We start from the raw sequence: 22,585 nt of genomic DNA on the forward strand, positions 1-22,585 counted from the left end.
AAGCTATGACACAGGCAACAAAGGCAAAGAGATAAACCAGACTTCTTTAAAATAAAACCTTCGGCACCACTGAGAAAGTGATACGGAGCCAGGTGTGGGGTCCGCACAGGCAATGCCAGGGATTTTGGAGGTGGAGGATGAGCTATGCATCATGCCCCTATCTAAAAAGCAGACAAGCAAACAATTAAAAACAAAAAGCAAGGAACTGGATGTGTGTTAGGCCCTGAGCTCACCCACAGCCGCCAAACAACACTGAAAAGACACAAGCCCCTCAGAATGAGAAAAAATTTAAAACTATATATCTGATGAGGTACTTGTAGCCAGAGTACAGAAAGCACGATTCTAGGCCAGTGAGATGGCTCAGCAGGTCAAGGTACCCACTGCCAAGTCTGATGACTGGAGTTCCATCCCTGGGACCCACATTGTGGGAGGAGAGAACAGACTCCTACAAGTCATGCTCTGATAACACAAGTTCAAATGCACGTGGAAAAGCTGGAACTCTCTTACATGTCTATTAAAAATGAAAAATAGCACAGCTGCTTTGGAAAGAGTTTTGTGGCTCCTCAAAAACTACACATGACCTAGCAATCCGCTGCTGGATATATGCGGAGAAAACCGAAATCTATGTCCACACAAAAGCCTGCACTGGATATCCATTGTGTTATATAAACTAGCTGTACAGTGGAAACAACCGAAATATCCATCAGTTGAAGAGAGAAACAAAATATGGGTCGATAATACTGCAGAATATTCTTCTGCAATCAGAAGAAACAAAAGAGGCTGGGGAGAGAACTCAGTTGGTAAAGCGCTTAGTGTGCAAGCATCAGGGCTTTGGGTCGGTCCCTCTCACGTCCATCAACACAGACAAACTTCAAAGAAACCAGACGCAGAGAGCATACATGACGTGTGCAATGGTTAGTGTTTTGTCAGTCTGCCAGAATCTAGAGTCAGCCTGGTAGCCAGGCCCCTGGGGGATTATCTTTATTGCATTAGTTGAGGCAGAGAAATCTACCCCCAGTGGGTGGAACCATTCCCTGCCTGGAATCCTGGACTGTGTAAGAGGAGAAAGGGAGCTGAACATCAGTCTGTGTTCATCCTTCGCTGTCCCCTGACTAACTCCTTCCTATGGTATCCTGAGTTGGCCCCGAGTGGGTTATACACAGAGTTGTGCTCACCTTCCGCCTGGTAGTATACTTCACCCGCGAAGTGTGTGATCCCAAATCGGGTGTCATGGATGTTCCTGGGTCTCAGGAAGAACTTGTTGTTGGCATGGACCCTGTTCAGTTTCTGCAGCATAGTGACGTCTGTCCCCTGGAAGAACCCAGAGGCTTTATGGGCTGAGGCCCCAGAGTCATGAGGAGGTCAGCAGGCGAACCCACAGAGGCAAAGCAAGTTAGGCTCAGGATGACTTATGGCTCACTATTGATGGACAATTAGTTCACATTGATTGGTGACCTATAGTGAAGACTCTGGAACAGAGATTAGGGGCTATTCCCTGGCCAGCTCTCCTACTCTACCCACTGGGCAATCATCCAGGTCCTTAATCTGGGAAGCCTTCCTGCAGGAGGTGTGCTGAGCTGGGGCTTATTAGGCGGAGGTGGTGACAACCATGTGCACAGGTATGCCCTCCACACTCGATACCATGGAGTTGCTTGACCTCAGAGGAGAGACTCAGGCTCCAGGCTCCACTCTGAGGAGGATGCAGACACGTGCCTGTGGGAAACGGCTCTCCTCATCTAGGAGGGAGATGATGCTCATGGGCTTGACAGCCAGCAGGTCTAGGATGGGCTGGTTGTCGGTGTAGTGGATGTAGTCCCAGGTGATGTTCTCGGAGAGGTACTCCTCCTGCTCCATGGTGAACACGTGTTTCACAAAGAATTGCTGCAGATGCTCGTTGGCGAAGTTGATGCAGAGCTGTTCAAAGCTGTGGAATCAGCACCATCATCTCAGGGTGGGGCAGGGTCAGCTGGGTACCACTGCAGCCTGGGGAGCCCTGGAGTCGTGAGGCATCTCTGCCCCAGACATATGCCGTGGGCACACAGAGCCTCATGCGTGTACACCTCTAAGAACATGTGTCCTTTTTCTCTGACTCCAGGGGACTCTCAGGGCCCAGGCTCCGACCCTAAAAGCTCTGGAAGAACACCTCTGCCTTCACTTCCCCTCTGGCTACCTGTTGCCATGGACTCTGCCCTGGATATCACCTGCCCAGATTTGGCCCCCCTGCCCACCTGGTTTCCTTCCCCAGCCTTCATCACAGTGGTGACTGATGGCAATGCTCGCACCTGCTTCCAGTTGTTCTGGGACACTGGTTCAGAGATTTTTCTGCCTGAGTTTACTCATTTCTAAACTCAAAGGCCGGGAATGGTCCACAAAGGCTCTGCGACAAGTCAGTGCTATTGATTTCTGCTACCACCCTGACCCCATGTGGTAAGTCACTGTAGATCAGAAAGGGAGTCAGAGGTTCGTGTGTGTGTGTGTGTGTGTGTGTGTGTGTGTGTGTGTGTGTGTGTGTGTGTAATGCTAGGAAGTAAGCTGACTGTTGGGGATGGCTTTTACTTACACAGACTTCTTTGGGCACTGGGATGTTAAGACGTACACAGGCTGTATTTGCAGAAAGGCCCAGACTTGCTTTCAGACACCCCAGCATTATGAATCGGGAGTGTGAAGTCCTTGCTCTCAGCCTAATGGCTAGGGTAGGGTAGGGGAAGGGGACAGGCACCCTCAAGCTTGGTCAGAACCACTGCTCATTTGTGTGTGTGTGTATGTGTGTGTGTGTGTGTGTGTGTGTGTGTGTGTGTGTGTGTGTGTATGGTGCATTATGCATGTGTGCATGTATGTGGTGTGCATGGGTGCATTGTGCATATGTGTTTGTGTGTGTGTGTGTGTGTGTGTGTGTGTGTAATCAACCTCAGATATTGGTCCTTGATGCCATGCAACTTAGCTTTTTGAGACTGGGTCTCTTCAGTTCAGCTAGCCTGGCTAGCCACTGGACCACACGGCTCCTTCCTGTCTTTACCCATCCCGCACTGGCATTACGAGCACGTGCCGCTGCCCTCGCGCCCAGCTTTCCCCACGAGCTCTGAAGGAGAAAAGCTCAAGCTCGCCTGACAAGCACTGTACTGACTGAGTGGTCACCCTAGCCCTTCGTATACGGTTTTCAGAAACGATGCAGGTTAAGATCTTTATACCTATTGTTCTGGAAATTTTCAAAGCCAAATATGTCCAGGAGACCAATGGCCCTCCGCACACTTTGGGGATCCTGGGCTGGCGGTGTGAAGATCGCAGCATTGATCTTCTTGACAATCCACAGGAAGAGGTGCCCATAGATGCCCTGGGGAAACACAGGGTGACGCTTTGGTCTCTGAGCTAAAGGAAGACACCATTACCTAGGGAGGCTGCATGCAGATTGGTGACCCTGGCCTCCCAAGGAATATTACCCCAAGAGCTGGGACCTGCCCATCCATCTCTGTTCTGCCCCGCCCTGTGGCTTTGTACCTTGACAAAGGCATCCCTCCGGTCTGCAGCCTGTGCCATGTTCAAGGGCCTGGAGACGTACTCTCCACGGATGGGGATGGTGTGTTTGATCAAACAGTCTCGGAGAGCCTGGTGCTGCACCTGGGAAGGGATGGGGACCGTGTCACACCTGTGCAGCGGAGTCTGGCTTGGGACTTGCGCCTGTTCCTCTTGTGACCAAAGACCCCTTGACGTCGGGAAATGCTTTGGACCGAAACCAGGACCGCGAGGGTCACAGCCTTGGTCTCCTGAGTGTCTTTACAATGTTTATGGAAGACTGCCTGTTGGTGAACCTGAACATGCTGGTCTCCTGGGGAAAGGAGCAAGAGAAGTTTGGAGAGGAGTGAGCCCTCCCCTCCACGCAGAGAAGACAAGCTGTCATGAGCCAAAGGTTTGGAGCACCTGCTATAGTTTGAATGTGTGTCCCTGAGTTTCTATGTTGACACGTGGTCCACAAATTTGTGTGTCAGTGATGTTTAGACGTGGGACTTTGGGAGGTGACTGGTTTGTGAGGATTTCTTTTGCTTTCTCGGACCTTCTTTGCTGAGCCACAGACTAATTTGGACCAGAAAAATGCACAGCTGATGTGGGATAATACAAAATGGACATGCTGGTGGGTATGGGGCTTGGACCCCAAGAGTAACCCTTAGGGAGTGAGTGGGTGGGAATAGAACCATTGAAAGGCAGGAGAAGGTACAGAAGAGAGGGAGAAGACACATTCACTGAAGTACACTGGCCACTTCAATTGTTAATAATCAGCTCACCCTGCCCCCACCCTGGTGTTTACTCCCAGGAGTCCACAGTGCAGATGGGCTCAGAGCCTGGGAGAGGGTGGGACACACAAGCAGGGAACTGGACAGGGCTATGAGAATCAGATTTGGGGCTCTGTCAGCCGAAGCCCCCAAGGTCTCTCACAGGAATCTGAACTAGCAGATACAATGATCCAGTACCTCTAGCAACTTCATCGCAAAGGAGAAGGCTGAAGTTTCCATCACGTCAGAGGAATCCAGGTTCTCGAAGACAGCAGCTTGGGAGAGAAGCAGTAGTCTTGAGAGAGAAATCTGACGTGATGCACAGAGGGCCCGGGCAGGCTGTGTCTACACCTTAGCAAACACTGTGCTCAGGTGAGTATATCACCTCTCCCGGAACCTTCTCCCGGGAGACTGAATATCCCCACTGACCACCAGTCATTATCAACTTAGCTGAACCAGGGAAACAGGCCATGGTCCCCTTTATCTGGCCAGATCATTGGGACATTGGGACCTAGCTGGGGGTGGGAGACTGGGTTGGGATAGTGAGTAGACGCTGGTGCTTGTGAGCCTGATTGGGGTCTGTTACGAGAGAAGACAGGCTGCCGGCTTCCTTTGCTCCACTGTGCTGTGTTTAGTAGCCCAGATAGTTGTGTATTTATGATGTCGATGATGGAGTACCAGCTGGGAGCAGTGGCCTTAACTACATCTCTACTTCAAGTTCCTTCTCTTTGCACGACTGTCCACCTCAGGAGTAGCTGCCTAACAGGGACTGAGGGGGTTGTCTTAACTTTAAAAGCTTGAGAACTGAGGCTATAGCATAGTGGTAGAGTGCTTGTCTACTGTGCGTAAGAATCTGGGTCCAATCCCAAGCATCTCTCTCTCTCTCTCTCTCTCTCTCTCTCTCTCTCTCTCTCTCTCTCTCTCTCTCACACACACACACACACACACACACACACACACACACACCACTCTCTACGTTTTATGAAAACCATTTCTTTGTTTTCATTATCTTTTTATTGCCTACATTATGTTCCTATATGGCACTTAGGAGGTGTGTGTGTGTGTGTGTACATGTCCATGTGTGTGCACATTTGTATGACCAGCGGCCAACAGGTGGCTTCCTTGATCACTCTCCACCTTATATTTTGTGTTTATGTGCATGCATATGTGTGTAGGGTACATACATGTGTACATTATTAGTACATGTAGTGTACATGGATTAATGTGTGGATGTGGATGCACTTACACATGCATACATGTAAGTATGAAGGCCAGACGTCAATGTTGGGTATCTTTCGCTATTTCGGGCCACCTTATCTTTTTTGAGACAGTGTCTGTCACTGAACCCGGGGCTTATCATTTGATTTGACTGGCTGGTCAGCAAGCTCTAGGGACCTGCCTGTCTTAGCCACCATCCTCTCGCCATCACTGGAGTTACAAACACACAAACTCCACCTCACTTTTTTGAGCCAGGGTCTGACTGAACCCAGAGCTCACTCAATTTAGCTAGACTGACTGGCTAGTGAGCCTCAGGAATCCTCCTGTCTCAGCCTCCCCTGCATTGAATTGAGTGTGCACCTGGCCTTTTCTGTGGGTCCCAGAGATCCAGACTCAATCCCTCAAGCTTGTGTGACAAATATCTTACTGACTGAGCCATCTGTCCAGCCCCCAGGCCCTGAGGTTTACTGTTCTAAGTTTCATATTGGCATGATCTCTCTATCTGGTGCTCTAAGCTGGGCATGTCTCAGGATGCCACCGGCCAGGACCCTTCAATCCTCCTAGCACTTTGATTTCTCACAAATTGATTTTGTAGGTTCACACGTAGGTTTGTGTAGTTTGGTTCACCCTGACCATGAGTGGGTAGCTCTCTGGGGTCCCCACTAACCATGGAGTGGCTGATCTGATTCTTTTAAACAATTTTTTGGGGTGGGTGTGTATGCACATGTGGAGGCTGGAGGTTGTTGGTGAAGGGTTTCCTTAACCATCTGCACTTTATTTTTTGAGTCGGAAACTCTCACTGTGCTAGAGCTCACGGTTTCAGCTAGACAGGCCTGTCAGTGAGGTCCAGGACCTTCCTGCCTCTGCCTCCTACCACCGGGGCTGCAGGCACATGCCACCATGCCTGGCTTTTTACATGGATCTTGGGGATCCAAACTCAGGTCCTTATGCTTGCCTGTCAATAGCCTGACTGATAGCTATCCCCTCGGCCCATGACCTGATTCTTTACCTGTAAGGCCCAGTGTCTTCTCCTCAGAACTATGGGGACTGCAAAATCATTGTCACATTTTTAGGATGTGTTTTTTCCAAGACTGGGTTGGATCCCATGATCCTTCTGGCAAGGAGCCAGATACTTCTTTCTCCTACTGTTCCTATCCCTCTACTAGTCCTCCCCAGGGGTGTTATCAAGACAAGAACAACATTACCCATAAACCCCACATTCCCCAGGTGGAGGATGGCTGCCAGCAGCTTGCTGATGTCCCAGTTCTCGGAGTCTGAGAAATGGAGGATCTTCATGGCTGAGCGCACATGGGCGTAGTCCTTGGCGTCATTGAGTCCCTCACAGGATGTGCAGTTCCCCTACCGGGAGAGGACAGCACTTCAGCTGACCGGGTCACCCCAGTCACCCCAGATCTCACCTCCTCCAGCCAAGAGCCGGCAAGGCCTGGCTGGAGCCGGCAAGGCCAAGGTGGCTTAGGAACGTAGTTAAAGTTCCCTGAAAAGTCAACCTAGAAGCTCTGGGTGGACTCTGAAGGGCAACATCCATGTAACTAAACTTAGCAAAAAAAACAAAAAAAACAAAACAAAACAAAAACAAAAAAGCAAGAGATTTTCAGAGGCAAGACCACACGAAGGTATTCTAAGGAGACACACCTGCCCCTTCACTTGCCTTCCAGACTGTTGAAACAGCGGACCCTAAGAAACTGGAATTTCCCTAGGAATTTCATGTTCGAGAAGAGAAAGGTCTAGTGCCAGCCAGAGGGAGAGATTTCACAGTTCTGATAGCTTGTCAGACCACTTCTTAGGAGGACTGGAACTGAGACAAGGATGCTTAGTTATGCATAGCTCACGTCTTCCATTTAAACCTAAATTTCATGTCAGGACCCCATGTCCAGACCAGCCTGGAGGATGCTTGACTTTGTGCCCAAACACTTGTCTGCTTAATTAACGTTTTGAGGATAGGTGGCCGGGCCCGGCTTGTTGAGCTGCCAGGGCCCAGGCTCTGACCCCGACAGCTCTGAGGGCACCGTAGCTAAAGCACACCTGGGCTTTGCTGGCAGCACTGGTGACCCTGAGTGAGTCCCTTCACCGGTTTCTATTGACCACCCATCCATCTTGAACCTGTCTGGCCTGTCTCTTGGGGATATAGTGGCCTCATTCCCCTAGGAAGCACTTCTCAAGTACGAATACAATCGGCACCTGTGCTCCTTGCTAGGAGTTAGGAAAGAATGACCTGTAGCTCTTCACAGCTGCTGTATATCTAAGAGGAGCAGGCAAGAGGCCAATGACCTGCCACGGGCTCTTACCAGTGCTAAGACCAAAGAGGCCAAGCCTAGCTGGGTGGTGGTGGTGCACGCCTTTAATCCCAGCACTTGGGAGGCAGAGGCAGACAAATCTCAGTAAGTTCGAGGCCATCCTGGTCTTCAAAGTGAGTTCCAGGACAACTAAGACTGTCACACTGAGAAACTGTCTCAAAAAACAAAACAAAGAGGCCAAGCCTAGCCCTACTGGGAGGTACAGAGAGGTTCCTTGCAGAAGGTGTCTGAGCTGAGCCTCTCACAAGGCAGAGGTTGGTGGGACGGATTTGGAAGGTGGCGTTCAAGAGTTGCTTCAAGGAGGGTTAGATCCTGGAGAAGAATGAAGCTATGCCAAAGGTTTGAACTTCTAGTAACTAATTGTTATCAGAGAGGTTTGCACTGTGAGATCTCCTTAGTGGCAAGTAGATGATAGATTAGAGATCAAAGCTGGTCACAGGGACACCTCAAAAGACAACTACTGCCCTGTTCTAGGCGAGGACTGATGAGGACTTTGAAGAAGTGACCATTACTTCAAAGTCAAAGGGTAGGCGAGGAAAGTGATACCAGAAGTAAAACATGTCACCATGGCTGCGAATCTCACTGTCCTGGAAAGCAGGGGCCAGGGAGGACAGAGCTCATGTTCTGAGAGCTTGTGGTCTAGGGGAACTTACAGGGAAGGGAACAAGAGTCTGTGGATAACCATCTATTGTTCTGGGAGCTTCTTGTAGGCCTTGGGGGGTGCTTCAGAAGAAGATGGGTTATACGGGAAAGGACCAGAGCCCTAGCTTGGAGTTCCAGGAGTACACGGAGCAGAAGGGAAAGAGGAGGCAGGCCACTAAGGTGGTCACACACTTGTTTCCAGACAGGAAGGAAAGGGGACCCAGCACTCACCTCAGGGCCCAGCTAGAGGAGAAGCTCCTCGGCAGTCAAGATTGGGGCTTGAGCACGTGCTAGGCCGTCCCTTCCTCCCTTTGCTTCTGAGGAGCAAGTTGGGAAGAGGAGTTGGGGGCTCACCATGGTCAGGTAATGGTAGTCAGAGGCCATGCCCAGACCCAGCAGTTTCTTCTCTTCCGGGCTCATCCCCATCAGCATGCAGTAGAAAATGTGGTAGTTCCGTTCCTCTGCAGCCTAGGAGGAAGGTCATCGAAAGAGACGTGTGAGCAAGTCTCCCAGGACCTCCCCAGTTTCAGCCACGTGTGGCTCTGGCATTTACACAAGGACCAGCCTGCACCCCTAGGTCACCTGTGTTCCAAGAAGCAGAAGAGTCTAGGTACCACCTAAGGAGCCAAGAGGTTAGCCTGACATCACTCCCTAGCCCAGAAAGCCACATAGGGCTCCGCAACTCACTGTTTCGTGGGATTTGTAGATGTGGGGTTTGTTTGTTTGTTTGTTTTTGAGACAGGGTTTCTCTATATAGCAGCTCTGCTCTGACTATCTGGAACTCACTCTGTAGACTAGGCTGGTCTTGAACTCACAGAGATCCGCCTGCCTCTGCCTCCCCAGTGCTGGGATTAAAGGCGTGCGCCACCACTGCCAGACTAGATGTGGGGTTTGTAAATACTATTTATAAGCACATCTTCACTGTGAAAATTCAGGATGTCATCAGTGTTCTTTCTACTTTGCTTCTCCTCCTCCTCAAATCTCCACTTCCCCTCCTCAGAAACCCTTCAGGGTTTGTGTTTCTTCTAGACTTTAAATTCGTTTCTATAACTTACTTATATAATGTATCTATATATAGTTTTGTTTGTGTAGGAGTGTGTGTTCTTGGGTGTACAAACATGAATGTGGTCGCCGTAGGACACTCTTGGATGTACGTACTTGGGAGTCTATCTTGTTTTTTGAGACAGGGTCTCTCACTGGACTAGAACCAGGAAAGGAGGCCAGGCTGGCTGGTCAGCAAACCCCCAGGATCCTCCTGTCTCTCGCCCCAAGTTCTGGTCACATGGCCTTCTATTCTGTTATCCGGTCCCTCTGCCACAGTTTCCAAAGCACCTTGTCTCAGATTTGTCCTAGCCAGGCCTCAGAGTTAATTCCAGGGGAGGTGAGGCAAGGTCGGCACCAAAGAGTGAAGCAAAGAACATGGATGAAAACGGGATTAGAAGTTCAGAGTTGCACCTACACAGCAATTAAGAAAGAAAGAAAGGTGGATACGTCGAAGCTAGGGAGATGGCTCAGTTGGTAAAGTACTTGCTGTGCAAGCACAAGGACCTGAGTTCAAATCCCCCCTACTCATGTGAAAAGCTGAATATGGTGGTGTACACCTGTAATGCTAGTTAGTGCTGGGAAGACAAACAGGACCCCTGGGGTGTGCTGACCAGCTAATCTTGTTGAATCAGTGAGCGACTTGCATCCAAAAATAAGGTGGAGAAGTGATAGAGGAAGATGTCCAACATCAACCGTCTGGCTGCCACACAAATGTGCACACATGCTTATCTGCACACACATGCAAACATGTATACATACATATACCACATATGCATATGGACAGGTTGTCTGGACAAGAAATTCAAAGTTGAGAAAATTCAGTTGTCCCTTTGCAGCAATATTGAGAAACACGTGGGATCTGGGAGGTGACAGAGGCCGAGGAGCACGACAAGGAGGAAGCCCCGGGCGGTGGTAGAGTCTCACCTGCCGGCAGACTCTCGACTTCTCCAGAAGGAAGTGCTCAATGCTGGCGCCCTCGATCACCCCGCTGGAGTTGAAGTGGATGTCAATGTACTTCCCGAAGCGGCTGGAGTTGTCATTCCGGACGGTCTTGGCATTGCCAAAGGCTGAGGGAGAAAGGGAGGTGCTCACCAAAGGAGCGGAAAGGAGAAAGTTTCCATTTAGAAGTCATCTGGGTAGGTTCTCCAGGGAGGTGGATGAAAGGTCTGGAGTCTAGGGTTTCAGGGACCAACAGTGAGGTGGTTGTCCTTTGGGGGCAGAAGTTCATTATTAGAGTCACCAGTGCTTTGGACAGACAGAGAGACAGACAGACAGCATGACCCCAATACTGCAGATAGACAGCATGTCTGAAGCCTTGAGGAGAGTTCAGGTCCACATGGCAGAGCGGGAGTCCCTTCTTATAGGTCTCAGAGGAAGGGGGAGGTTTCCTGCCACATAGTTGAGGAGTAGCCTGCTTTGGGGAAGGAGTGGGATAAGAGAAGAGGAACATATCCAGCTGAGGTTTACCCATTATTCCAGTAGACACCCTGGAGTCCATGGTTCTGAACCATAAACTCCCTTGGGGAAGTAAGAGTGATACCTGTCTGTCATTCTGGACTCCAGGCACCTGGGGAGTCGGTTAGGAAGTTAGAAGTCAGACTTTCGGTAGGAGAGCTGGGATTTCTTTCCAGCAGTGTGAGAAAGAGGCTGTGTCAGGTGAACATGGCTTGAAAAGCCTGTGTCTAAAATCTGGCAGTGGAGAGCCTGCAACTGAAGGCTGGAGAAGGTTTTCCAGGTGGGCTTGGCAGGCCAAGGGCAGTACAGGAAAGCCAGCTGGCCAGAAGACAGGAGGCTCCTGAAGAGTAGGAATCTGGCCTAAGTGTAGACCCGAGAGAAGAGGAAAGAAGGCTGGCCCAAACAGTGGATGGGCTAGGTGGCTTACAGCTGTGAACGCTAGGCTCAGAATTTGAGAACTGCCTCCTGCGGGGGGGGGGGGGCACATGTAGGAGGCAGGGAGGCTTCTGAGGGCCAATAGAGCACATATGCTGCCTAAAAATGAGCAGCCTGAAATACATATACATATGAGCATCACTCAATACACACACACACACACACACACACACACACACACACACACACACACAACACATGAAAGAAGATGAGGCTGAAAAGATGAATCAGCACTTAGGAGCACTGACTCTTCTTCCACAGGGTTTGACTTCCAACACCTACATGGTGGCCCACAACCATCTGCACTCCAGCTCCAGGGATCTGACATCCTCTTCTGGTCTCTGCAGGCACTGCGTGAATGTGATGATGCACAGGCATCCATGCAGACAAATCACTCACACACATAAAATAAAAATAAATAAATAAAATATAAAAATAATTCTAGAAGAAGAGGTCATGAATTTAAACAGAAAGAGATAAACTGTGCCCCACAGCTACCAGACCTGGGGCCAACATAACAGGTGTCTGGGCTGCCTCTACCAGGGACAACACCCGAGGGTGGGGCACTGGCACCTAATGCAACTCTTCCAAGGGGAAGTTTGTTAAAATTCATTTAAAGAGGGCTGGAGAGATGGCTCAGAGGTTAAGAGCACTGGCTGCTCTTCCAGAGGTCTTGAGTTCGATTCCCAGCACCCACATGGTGGCTCACAACCATCTGTAATGAGATCTTGTGCCCTCTTCTGGTTTGCAGGCATACATGCAGACAGAATACTGTATACATAATGAATAAATAGATCTTTTAAAACATTCATTTAAAGAGGTCATGAATAAAGTTGGGGGACACAGGATGAGTTGGAGGAGGGAGAGGGGAAATGTTGTAAATACAGTACTCGTGATGAAATTCTCAAAATGGAAGAGAGAGAGAGAGAGAGAGAGAGAGAGAGAGAAGGTGAAAAGGTAGAGGTGAAGATGGAAATCATGAGCTCCTATGGGAGTGGCATGGGCTGACTCCGACCCAGAGAAATTGGATGTAGAAGGAGGTATGTGAGTTGCAGCAGAGACCAAAAGAAACTTGGGCAGAGCTGTTTGCGGGCTTCCACATTTCCATTAGCCGCCATTACTGCAGGCTTCTCATGTGACACACAGCACTTTGAAAACTGTCAGAAGCAAAATGAAGTCACTTGTGCCAAACCTTCAATAACGACAGTAATAGTAAAGCAGGACTACAGGGAGGGCTCTCATACGTGTGCCTATGATGGGTAAGCAGAAATAGGAGGACCCCTGGGGGCTGCAGGCCAGGCAGTCTAGCCGATCAGTGAGCTCCAGTTTCAGTGAGAGATCCTGCATCAGAAATGGAGGTGGGGACTGGAGGGATGGTTCGGCAGTTCAGAGCACTTACTTGCAGAGAACTGGAGCTTGGCTTCCAGCACCCACAGTTGGTGGCTCACAAACGCCTGTAACTCTAGCTACCAGGTATTTGACACCCTTTTATGGCCTCCTCGGGCACCCACATACACATTTTGAAATAACACACACATACACACACACACACAAAAAAAAAAAACTACACTAAATTTGTTTTTAAAGATAGCCTGACCTCAAAGTCACAGTTCTTCTAAATCTAAACTCCTCATAAGCTGGCAAAATGGCTCAGCAGGTGAAGGTGCTCACAGCCAACCCCGATGCCCTGAGTTTGATCCAAGGGACTCACTTAGTGGACAGAAAAAGGATGACACTTTTTCTGCAAGTGCCATTTGACTTTTACAAATGCATTGTGGCATCTGCATGTGCATGCATGCATATAAATGTACACACATACATGCGTTGTGAGCATAAGGGCCTGAGTTTGGGTCCCCAGAACTCATGTGAAAACTGGGCATGATGGCACATGCCTATAACCTCACAAATGAAAGGGGTGAAATGGGAGGCAGTCTCTGGAGTTGACTGGTCAGCCAGCTGAGCCTACTTGGTGAAGTCCCAAGTCAGTATCTCAAAAGAAAGATGGAATGCGCCTGAGGTTGACTTCTGACCTTCTTATGCTTATATATACGTGTGCACATCTGCACACATATGTTCACCCCTCCTTGAGATTAAAAAAAAAAAGTAAAAACATAGAGATGGGGAAGAGAAAGAGATAAACTGTGCCCAGCAGCTACCAGACCTGGGGCCAATGTAACAGGTGTCTGGGCCACCTCTACCAGGGACAACACCCGAGGGTGGGGCACTGGCACCTAATGCAATTCTTACAAGGGGAAGTTCGGTCCAGACTCTGTCATTAGGTTGCTCTTGTGAGCTCTCTACAAAATATGACTGCAGCGTCTCTCATGGTAACCAGTGAGATGGTGGCTGCAGGCATTAACTCTGACACAAGATGTTCAGCTTGACCTCCTCCTTGCCCAATCCTGATTCCTCTCATCCTTGCTAAACTATCCAATCAGCATCTGAACCTGAATCCTTGCTCTATCTACTCCTGCTTTCTCCTCTGTGTCTTCTCTAGGGTTCTCCATCACAGCCTTAATGTATGTAACCCTGAAGCGACTTCTCAGGAACCCAGAAACACACAGACACTTCTCAAACTGGCTTGAACTTGGGACCTCATTTGAAAAGGAATACTATTTTTTTTTCCTTTTTGGTGTGTGTGTGTGTGTGTGTGTGTGTGTGTGTGTGTGTGCGCGCACACGCAAGATGCCAGAGATTAAACTCAGGATACCCTGAGTTTTTGAGAGAGGGTCTCTCACTGGGATCTGGGATCTGAGGCTCACCAGTTAGGCTGGGCTGGCTGTCATTTGAACCCCAGGGATCTGCCTATCTCTGCTTCTCCTCTGCCAGGATTACCAGTGCCACTGTGCCTGGTTTTGATGTAGATGCTGGGGATTGAATTTAGGTTCTCGTGCTTTTATGGCAAGCATTTTCCCAGCTAAGCCATCTCTACAGCCTCTCTTTTCAATTTTTACTGAGGTAGGGTTTTGTTATGTAGTCCAGGCCTTAAATTCGAGGTCCCCATGCCTTGGCTTCCCCCACATCTGGCTGAAATGCTCTGTATATCTGGTGGCAAACACTCATCATGGACATTTATAATAATCACCTGTTCCTTTTATGCTTCCACACCACTGTTCACCCATCTCTTTGAAGGTCATGACTTGAGTAATGGCTATCACATGTGGCGAGGGCCATTCTGTCCAAGTCCCCAGGATCATGGCTTACCTTCTAGGATGGGGTTGGCCTCCAGGACCTGCTGTTCAATCCACGAGTGCTGGCCGCTGACTGTGGCCAGGAACTGAAGGATGAGTTTGGTCGACTCAGTCTTTCCGGCTCCAGACTCCCCACTGCCAGAGAGTGCAGGGAGATGAGGCCTCAGACAGAGACTTACCACCATGTAGTGCCTCTTCATTCTTTAATACTGACCTCCCTAAACCCACCATCCCCCGCCTCCCCAGCCTTCAGGCCCACATCTGGGCCATGCTGACAGGCACACACTTTCCCAAGAAGAAATCCCACATTGCATTTGCCCTGAGGTCCCCCGGGGCATCTCAGACTGTCTGTGATGCAGGCACGTCCAACCTGTGGCTTGTGGGCCACATGTGTTCCAGGATAACTATAATGTCATTCAATACAGTTGTGGAAGAGTCAATAAGTTGAACACCCCGGATAGAAGTTAGTACGTTGTCTTTCCTTTCCTAATAGGCTGAAAGACTCTTGGCACATTATGACCTGGGTTGTTCCACGGCAGAACAAGTAAAGTGACTCGGTGTCTTTCTGATGAAAGTGTGGCTCCCAGGCAATGGCATTTGTCACTCGGACAAAAGTCCAGAGTCCCGGGTTCCATCAGCCAGACCCAATCAGAATCTGTGTTTTTATATAAGGAGCTCTGTGTGATGGTTAGTATTGGTTGCCAACTTGACAGGCTCTGGAATCACCATGGAGACAAGCCTCTGGGTATGTCTGTGAGAGCTTGTCCAGATTGGCGACTTGAAGTGGGAAAACCCACCCTCAACATGGTTGGCAGCTTCCCATGGACCGGGGTCCTGGGCTGAATAAAAAGGAGCAATCAAGCTGAGCACCAGCCTTCCCCTCTCTCTGCTTCCTGACTGAGGATGTGAGCAGCTGCCTCGGTCCCTTGCCTTGGCGCCCTCCCTGCCATGACGGAATGGGAGTGCTTCCTCCCTTCGGTGCTTTGTTAGATGTCTTGGGCAGCTGGCGCTGGCTGCTGTGGCAGGACTCGAGGGGCTGGCTCACTGTCCTGGAGAGCCAGCTCTGATTTCAATATCCAGCATCGCTTAAACAAGACATGGTGCTGCGTGCTTACCATCCCAGCACTTAAGGAGCAAGGGGTAAGAGGATCAGAAATTCAAAGCCATCCTCAGCTACACAGCAAATCTGAGGTCAGTCTGGGCTACATAAGACCCTGTCTCTAAGCCGAGTGGTGATGGCGCACACCTTTAATCCCAGCACTCGGGAGGCAGAGGCAGGCGGGTCTCTGTGAGTTCGAGGCCAGCCTGGGCTACAAAGCGAGTTCCAGGAAAGGCGCAAAGCTACACAGAGAAACCCTGTCTCGAGGGGGAAAAAAAAGACCCTGTCTCTGAAAAACAAATGAAAAGAAAAGTGATTAGGTAAAAGATGGGCTGGTTCTTGCCCTCCAGAGCCACCCACTTTCCTGTCTGTAAAGTACCAAGTCTGGTTTTCTGTCACAGCAGCCAAGAAAGGGCTAAGATGCCAGGGCAAAAGGAGAACCTAGGCTCATTCAAGATGCCACAGAAGATCACCATGGGGAGCCAGGCACCAGGGAGCCTGCCCTTTGGCCTGGCTCTGTTTGGGAGGCCTCTTGCATCAAGGCAGGGAGGGACAGATAAAGACAGGTAGGTCCCAGAACACCTCCCTGTCTTTTCTGGAACCCTGGATTTGAAGTTTCTACCTATGGGCCTATAACAGAAAATAGGGGCCGGAGGAAGCTACCCCAAGCTTAACACATGAGAGAAGCCAGTCGACAGAGAAAGACTGGAAACCTTTCCTACATGGGCCGCACACAGCGGACAGAGCACATGTGAGAAAATACTATACAGTGAGGGGGCGGATGCTATGTAAACACCTACAACGGGTTCTGTGCCTGGTGGCCGGCACTTTGAGCGTGGATGCTTTTCCCCAGCGTATTGGCCCACCCCCGCTCTCGGGAGTATACTTCCTTTCTTTAAAACAGTATCTATTTCTATTTCTAACCACACGGCCTGGGACCCAAGAGCCTAAGGAACTTCAGCAGGTGTGCCTGGGCCTGTAACATCATCGGGAAAGAACGTCAACCTCTCCAGGTAGAGGTTTGAGTGACTGAGGGCATGAAGTGGCGTCTAGGCTGGGCTGCCATTCTGGTGCCCCTGCTCAGAGAGGCAGCCTCCCCTGCTTCCCTTTAACGCTCTGAGCATCATCTGCATCCAAACGCGCTACGGCTGCCTGCCAGTCTACTGTTCTGTGACAATGAGCCCTCGGACAGAAGATGGCGTCTCTTCTACCTGCTGCTGTTTCCTATGCTCGGAACTTATTATTGATTTGTATTTATTACTTATGTTTATTTTTAAAACTGGGTGACAGGAAAATGTAACCCAGGCTGGCCTAAATTTTGCTGCGTATTCATGAATGAACTTGGATTTCTGATCTTCCCGCCCCCGCCTTCTGAGTGCTGGCATTAGAGATGTGCAGACGCCAGGCCCCTGCGGTGGTGTGGACAGAAGCCAGTGCTTCAGCATGCAAACCAACATGCTAACAGATAAGCGACACCTCTAGCCTGGAGTATAACAAGATCTCCAGTGAACTGAATAAACAAACTCATGAAGAGGCGAGTGATGATTGCAATACCAAGTTAGGGGACTCGGGAACCAAATTCCTACTCCTTCTCTCTTTCTGTTCACAGTCCCTCCCCTCGGTAGGGTTAAGGTCTGTGCCCAGGGAGGCCAGGCTGGGACAGGCAGGGAAGCAGAACCAGGCTTGGGATTTGAGGGGCCCATGTCCCTCCAGCCCTCAGAGACCTCAGAGTCAGGAGGACATGTCTTCAAGGAACATATATCCTCAGGGTGTGGGAAGCGTGTCCTTAGGATGGGGAGGAATAAGTCCTTGGGCTGTGGAGGACATGTTCTCGAGGTGTGAGGGACATGTCGTTGGGAGCAGGGCAAACAGGAGCAGTTCTGGGCAAACACCTCCAAGAGCAGTGGTTAAGAAGAGGCCCCGTGAGAACCTCGAGAGGGGTGTTCCTTTCTTTCTGGGATCCGCTGGGGCCTGGAAGCAATCGCTGACCCTCCGCCCCAGGAGTGGGGTCTGAGCCTCACCTGATGATGCAACACTGGTCCCTCTTGTTCTTCCTCATGTTGAAGTAGCAGCTGTTGGCGATAGCGAAGACGTGTGGCGGCTGCTCGCCCATGTGGCGGCTGTAGTAGATCTGTACCTGCTCCGGGGTGTACAGGGGCAGCATCTGGAAGGGGTTCACGGCCACCAGGATGGAGCCTGTGTAGGTCTGCGGAAGGGAGCCGGTGGTTAGCACCTGCCGATCCCGGGACAGAGCCGCGGACTGGACCCCCCCCCCCCCGCCTGTCTTCGCTGCAGCACCCGACACCCGCTCCCCCCCCCTGCCCATCTTGGCTGCTGCACCTGACACACGCCCCTCCACCCCCCCACCCCCGTCTTGGCTGCAGCACCTCTAGGGCTGCTCTCAGCTCCTCAGCTCCTCCCTCTGGGAAGGTGGGGGTTCCACTGGGACGGTGAGATTCTGGGGGGCTTGTTCCTAGCAATTATATGTGTAGCACCCTGTCTCGTTTTAGAAAAGGCTCAAACAAAAATGGGCTGAATGTATAAATGACTTTTTACCTGCCTCTTTGAGAGGTCTCTGTGGAGGCTGGGTGACATCTGCTGTCCCCACAGACCCCAATCACGTGTTCTATGTACTTTCAGTCCAAGATATAGCCTGCTCTTGAATACCCTGGCCCTACTCAGCACAGCTGCTCCTGTGGAGGTGAGATCAGAGAGTCCCCACAATAGACCAATGGATTATTCTTCGGACCCTGGGAAGGACACTCCTGCAGGAATGCAGGAGAGGAGGAGCTCCACGCGTACAGTCCTAGGAGCTTTGACGTCCCGGGGCCAGAGAAGAAGCAGCCAGGCCCAGGCTAAAGTTCACCCCCTCCACTAAGCATTCCCTTCACGCAGGTTCCCCAGTTTACTCCCAGACTAGCCAGACTGCCTGCCTGCCCAGACCACTCAGGAGTCCCAGGCAGTAACTCTCCAAATCTTATCCACTTGGACAGAGCCCTGAGCACCCCCGAGAGATAATGACACCAAGTATGAAACTCCATTCCAGACTTCTGGAGAACTGGGATGAGAGATGAGTCCAGCTACCACCCACTGCCAGGTTTGAGAGAGGACCTTCATCTGTCCATAAGCTCCCCTCAACCTGGGGAAGGGACCCTGGATTTGGACTGTCACAAGACTGTTTCAAGTGGGTAAGGGTCTTCCGTTGATGACACTGTCTCTGCAACATGTCTGAGGGGAACTGAAGGCTAGGCCCACCCCACCATCCTCCAGTATCCACCCAGCCTGGCCAATCAGGGCTGCTCAGCACAGAGAGGGAAGAGCGGACTTGGCGGGCATTTATGGGAGGGGCAGCACTTATTAGGCATCTACTGTATGCCTGACTGTGCTGTCGTTTGCACTAGCCTCCCATCCCCCAGGGTATGATGTTCCCAGTTTTGCTTTTTTTTTTTTTTAATAGTCTCATGGAGCCCAGTCTATATGAGTCTCAAACTCAAGTAGCTGAAGATGACCTTGAACTTCTAACCCTCCTGCCACCACCTCCCTAGTGCAGAGATTACAGGTGTACATGACTCTGCCCAGTTTGTGTGTTGGGAATCAAACCCAGGGCTTCATGTATTCTAGGCGAGTACCGACTGAACTACCTCTCTAGCCTTGCTCCCGTTTCTTTGGATTGTAGCAGAGACTGGGGAAACCCAAGTACCTAGCCCACCTCACTGAGTAAGGATAAGGGGAGCTGTGCCAAGCTCCAGACCGCCCCCCCCCATCTTTCCCGAGGACACCGCACCAGTGAACTCACGTAGATCTTGTGCTGCTGGTACCGGACCAAGAGGTTGTGTACCACACCTGCCTCGTTCAGGTCCCCTAGGCGGATCATGTCATCCACTCCTTGGGCTGAGTTGGGATGCATGGGGCTGAGGGCGCTGAGGTCTTCTGCACAGATCCAGTGTTCCTGTAAGGACAGGCACAAACTCTCCACAAAGGGCAGTCCTCTAACCCCACCCTCCTCTCTCTTCCATAGTCTCAGGTCTCAGAGGTCTCAGGCTTGATCTGGGTTTGAGTCGAGGGATACCTATGACAAAGCCAGACCCATCTATGGCTTTGGTCAGCACCTGTCTAGGGCCTGGGGTCCATGTGGGGCTGGCGCTAGGGCTGAGCTTCAGATAGGGATGTAGGATCTAGCAGTGGGGGTTTGCCTTAGCCTCAGGGTGCAGCTGGAAGCCTTGAGAGTTCTTGGAGCAGAATATGGTGCAAGTAATCGCAGCTTTAACCCTCCGCAGCACTACTCAAGCAGGTGTAACACTGTTATTGTTTTATTGGCCTCCAGCCTTTGGGGCTCCTAGGCAGTTAGAACCTTCCTCTGTAGGCCATTGTCTGCAAGCATCTCTCCCGATAGCCCCTGGGGACAGGGAGGTTGGCCCAAGGAGGAGTGAAGTGACCAGCTGATGCTTGCCCGCTCACTGTCCTTGGTTGTCCCTGTCTTACTCAGAGGAGCTTCTAGCTTGGCCAATCTGAGCTGTCCGCTTCTAACCTGGACACCTTGGTCCCTTCCTCCTCCTCTGCACACCTTGCTCACCAAGATGTCGCTCCTGCCTCCTTCTCTCCGCACAACAGTGTTTGGACCTCCGTCCTCCCTGCTTCAGCCCATCCACTCACTCCTTCCTACCCCCCTAACAGCTCCCGACCGTTACTCTCAAAACATTTTCAAGACAAATATGTCCTTCCGCCAGTGCGGGACTCCATCATGGTCTATATTGCCCCAGGGATAAATGGATTCCCTTGGTGGTATTAGCAAGCAAGTGCCTGAGCCCCATGGGGAGGGGTTTGGAGAGGAACCCCAATACCAACCTTGCCCTCGTCATCCTCAATCAAGACCTTTCCCAGCTTTGTTTCTTTGACAATGCCCCCGATGGCCACACCGGTCTTGCTGGTGGAGGGAGGGTCCAGCCACACATGGTCGCCCTAGAGAGCAGAGAAGGGACAGTGGTCTGAGTCCTTTTCCTCCTCCCTTTCCCACTAGAGACTTACATGTCTTGGGGCTGTCAAGCCCAAGCTCCCAGGTGGCAAGAGTCCTCTCTGTCTCTTTGTCCTCTCCCTTAGCTGTTCTCATAGGGCTCCTCACTGCTAATCAAGCTTGCCTGTGCCTGTCCTGTCTAGACCAATGAGCACAGCAGGGCCTGGACTCAGCCTTGCCCATAGCACCTCTTCCTAAGATGGGAAAAAAATCAAAGGAAACAAATAACATCCAAGCATAATCATGGAAAGCAGTGCGGTAAGGTAGTTAAGGATAGACTGTCTCAAACTTGAAAATGAAATGCTGGGGAGATGAGTTCAATCCCTGGCACCCAACTTTAAAACAAAGCTGGGCACGCTGGTGTATGCTTGTGATCTGAGTGCTAGGGAAGTGGAAACAGGAGGATCTATAGGGTTCACTGGTCAGCCAACCTAGTTGGATGGGTGAGTCCCAGGCCCGTAAGAGACCCTGTCTCCAAAACCAAGGTAAAGGTGCTTTCCACCAAGCCTGATGACCTCAGTTCCATCGCCAGGACTCACAGGTCAAAGAAGAAAACCAAAGTTGTCCTTTGACCTCCACATGCACGGAGCACATGTGAATGAACACTCACACATACACACCCAAACATACATAAATAAACAAAATAGATGCAATAAAAAGCAAAGCAAAAAACAAGATGCATTACACTTGAGGAATGATGCTCAAGATAGTGCTCTGGCCCGCACATCCATACTTACGCATGCGCTCAAGCACAGATGTGTATCCCCTCAACACACCGACATATACATGCTCACAAATTTTGAAAGCAAAAGCAAAAGTAAATGATCTTGAAAAGAGTAGCAAGAGTGAAGTCAGCTTGTCCACTTACATCCTCTCAGGAGTCACCATAAGCAACTGGGAGATTGACAAAGGAGACAGAACCACCCCCGTGGTACTGGGGGATGGCTGAGCTGCGTAGCAAACAGGAGGAGGCTGGCACCTCGCCCCATGCCCCCGTCCGTAGGGTCCAGAAAGAGCCAGAGCGTTCATCGGGCCCAGGCCCTGACAAACAGGCAAAGGAGGAAAAGGCTGCTACAGTTCTGGATGCCGTGGGCCACCGTCTCAACGTAATTGATAAAGAGTACTGAAGTGCAGGCCAGAGACAAAAGAGCTCAGGAGTGGAGAGACAACCGAGAAGAAGACATGAGCTGCCAGAGCTCAGGAAGGAATGCAGGAAACAAGATAATGGGGCAGAGAGATGGCTCAGCGGTTAGAGCCCTGGCTGCTCTTGCAGAGGTCCAGGGTTTGGTTCCCAGAACCCACATGGAAATTCACTACTATCTGTACCTCCAGCTCCAGGGAATCTAATGCCTTCTTCTCTCCTTAGGCACCAGGCATACATGTGATGCACGTACATACAGGCAGGCACTCACACACAAAATAAGTAAATCTTTTTTTTTTAAAGCCAATCATAAAAAGACAAACACCAAATGACTCTGTTCAAGAAATGTGCAAATGAGTCAAAATAATAGAAACAGAAACTAGAAATATGGTTTCCAAGGGCTGGAAGAGAAGTAATTAATGTTCAATGGGATTGGTCTCGGTTTTTCTAGAGATCTGTTACACGACAGTGTGAAGATATTCAACACTGCTATGTATGATAAAATGGTTACACTAATAAATTCAATGTTATACATTTTAGTACAAGGTATTTCAGGAAAAGAACAAATATATGTGTGTATAAAATTTGTTTGATCAGTGCAAACGTTTTTGAAGAGTCACTGTTCTTCCCATTAGCTTTCTAAAGCCGACAACTCAACTCAAGGAGAACTTGGGTAAACAGCACAAAAAGAGGAAACAGACCCAACCGTGACACATCACAGTGATGTTTCGAAGTTCTTGGGGACAATGAGAAGATCATAAGTGCATTT

At 50.3% G+C, this 22,585-nt stretch overlaps 1 protein-coding gene across 1 annotated transcript in view; it reads right to left on the minus strand.

Annotated features, from left to right (window-relative positions):
* The window catches only part of Myo7b (myosin VIIB), a 70,593-nt gene that overhangs the window by 42,458 nt on the left and 5,550 nt on the right, over positions 1–22,585 (minus strand). The window contains exons 2-13 of the mRNA XM_028867072.2: positions 20,510–20,623; positions 19,461–19,613; positions 17,686–17,870; positions 14,579–14,700; positions 10,409–10,551; positions 8,795–8,908; positions 6,689–6,842; positions 4,464–4,540; positions 3,496–3,615; positions 3,189–3,331; positions 1,714–1,924; positions 1,176–1,311 (exon numbers count right to left, since the gene is read on the minus strand). Coding sequence (XP_028722905.1) covers positions 1,176–1,311; positions 1,714–1,924; positions 3,189–3,331; positions 3,496–3,615; positions 4,464–4,540; positions 6,689–6,842; positions 8,795–8,908; positions 10,409–10,551; positions 14,579–14,700; positions 17,686–17,870; positions 19,461–19,613; positions 20,510–20,623 — 1,672 coding nt within the window. The remainder of the gene's footprint in view (positions 1–1,175; positions 1,312–1,713; positions 1,925–3,188; positions 3,332–3,495; positions 3,616–4,463; positions 4,541–6,688; positions 6,843–8,794; positions 8,909–10,408; positions 10,552–14,578; positions 14,701–17,685; positions 17,871–19,460; positions 19,614–20,509; positions 20,624–22,585) is intronic.

The sequence above is a fragment of the Peromyscus leucopus genome, chromosome 19 (assembly GCF_004664715.2).
Source record: "Peromyscus leucopus breed LL Stock chromosome 19, UCI_PerLeu_2.1, whole genome shotgun sequence".
In the NCBI taxonomy this organism is placed as follows: Eukaryota; Metazoa; Chordata; class Mammalia; order Rodentia; family Cricetidae; genus Peromyscus; species Peromyscus leucopus.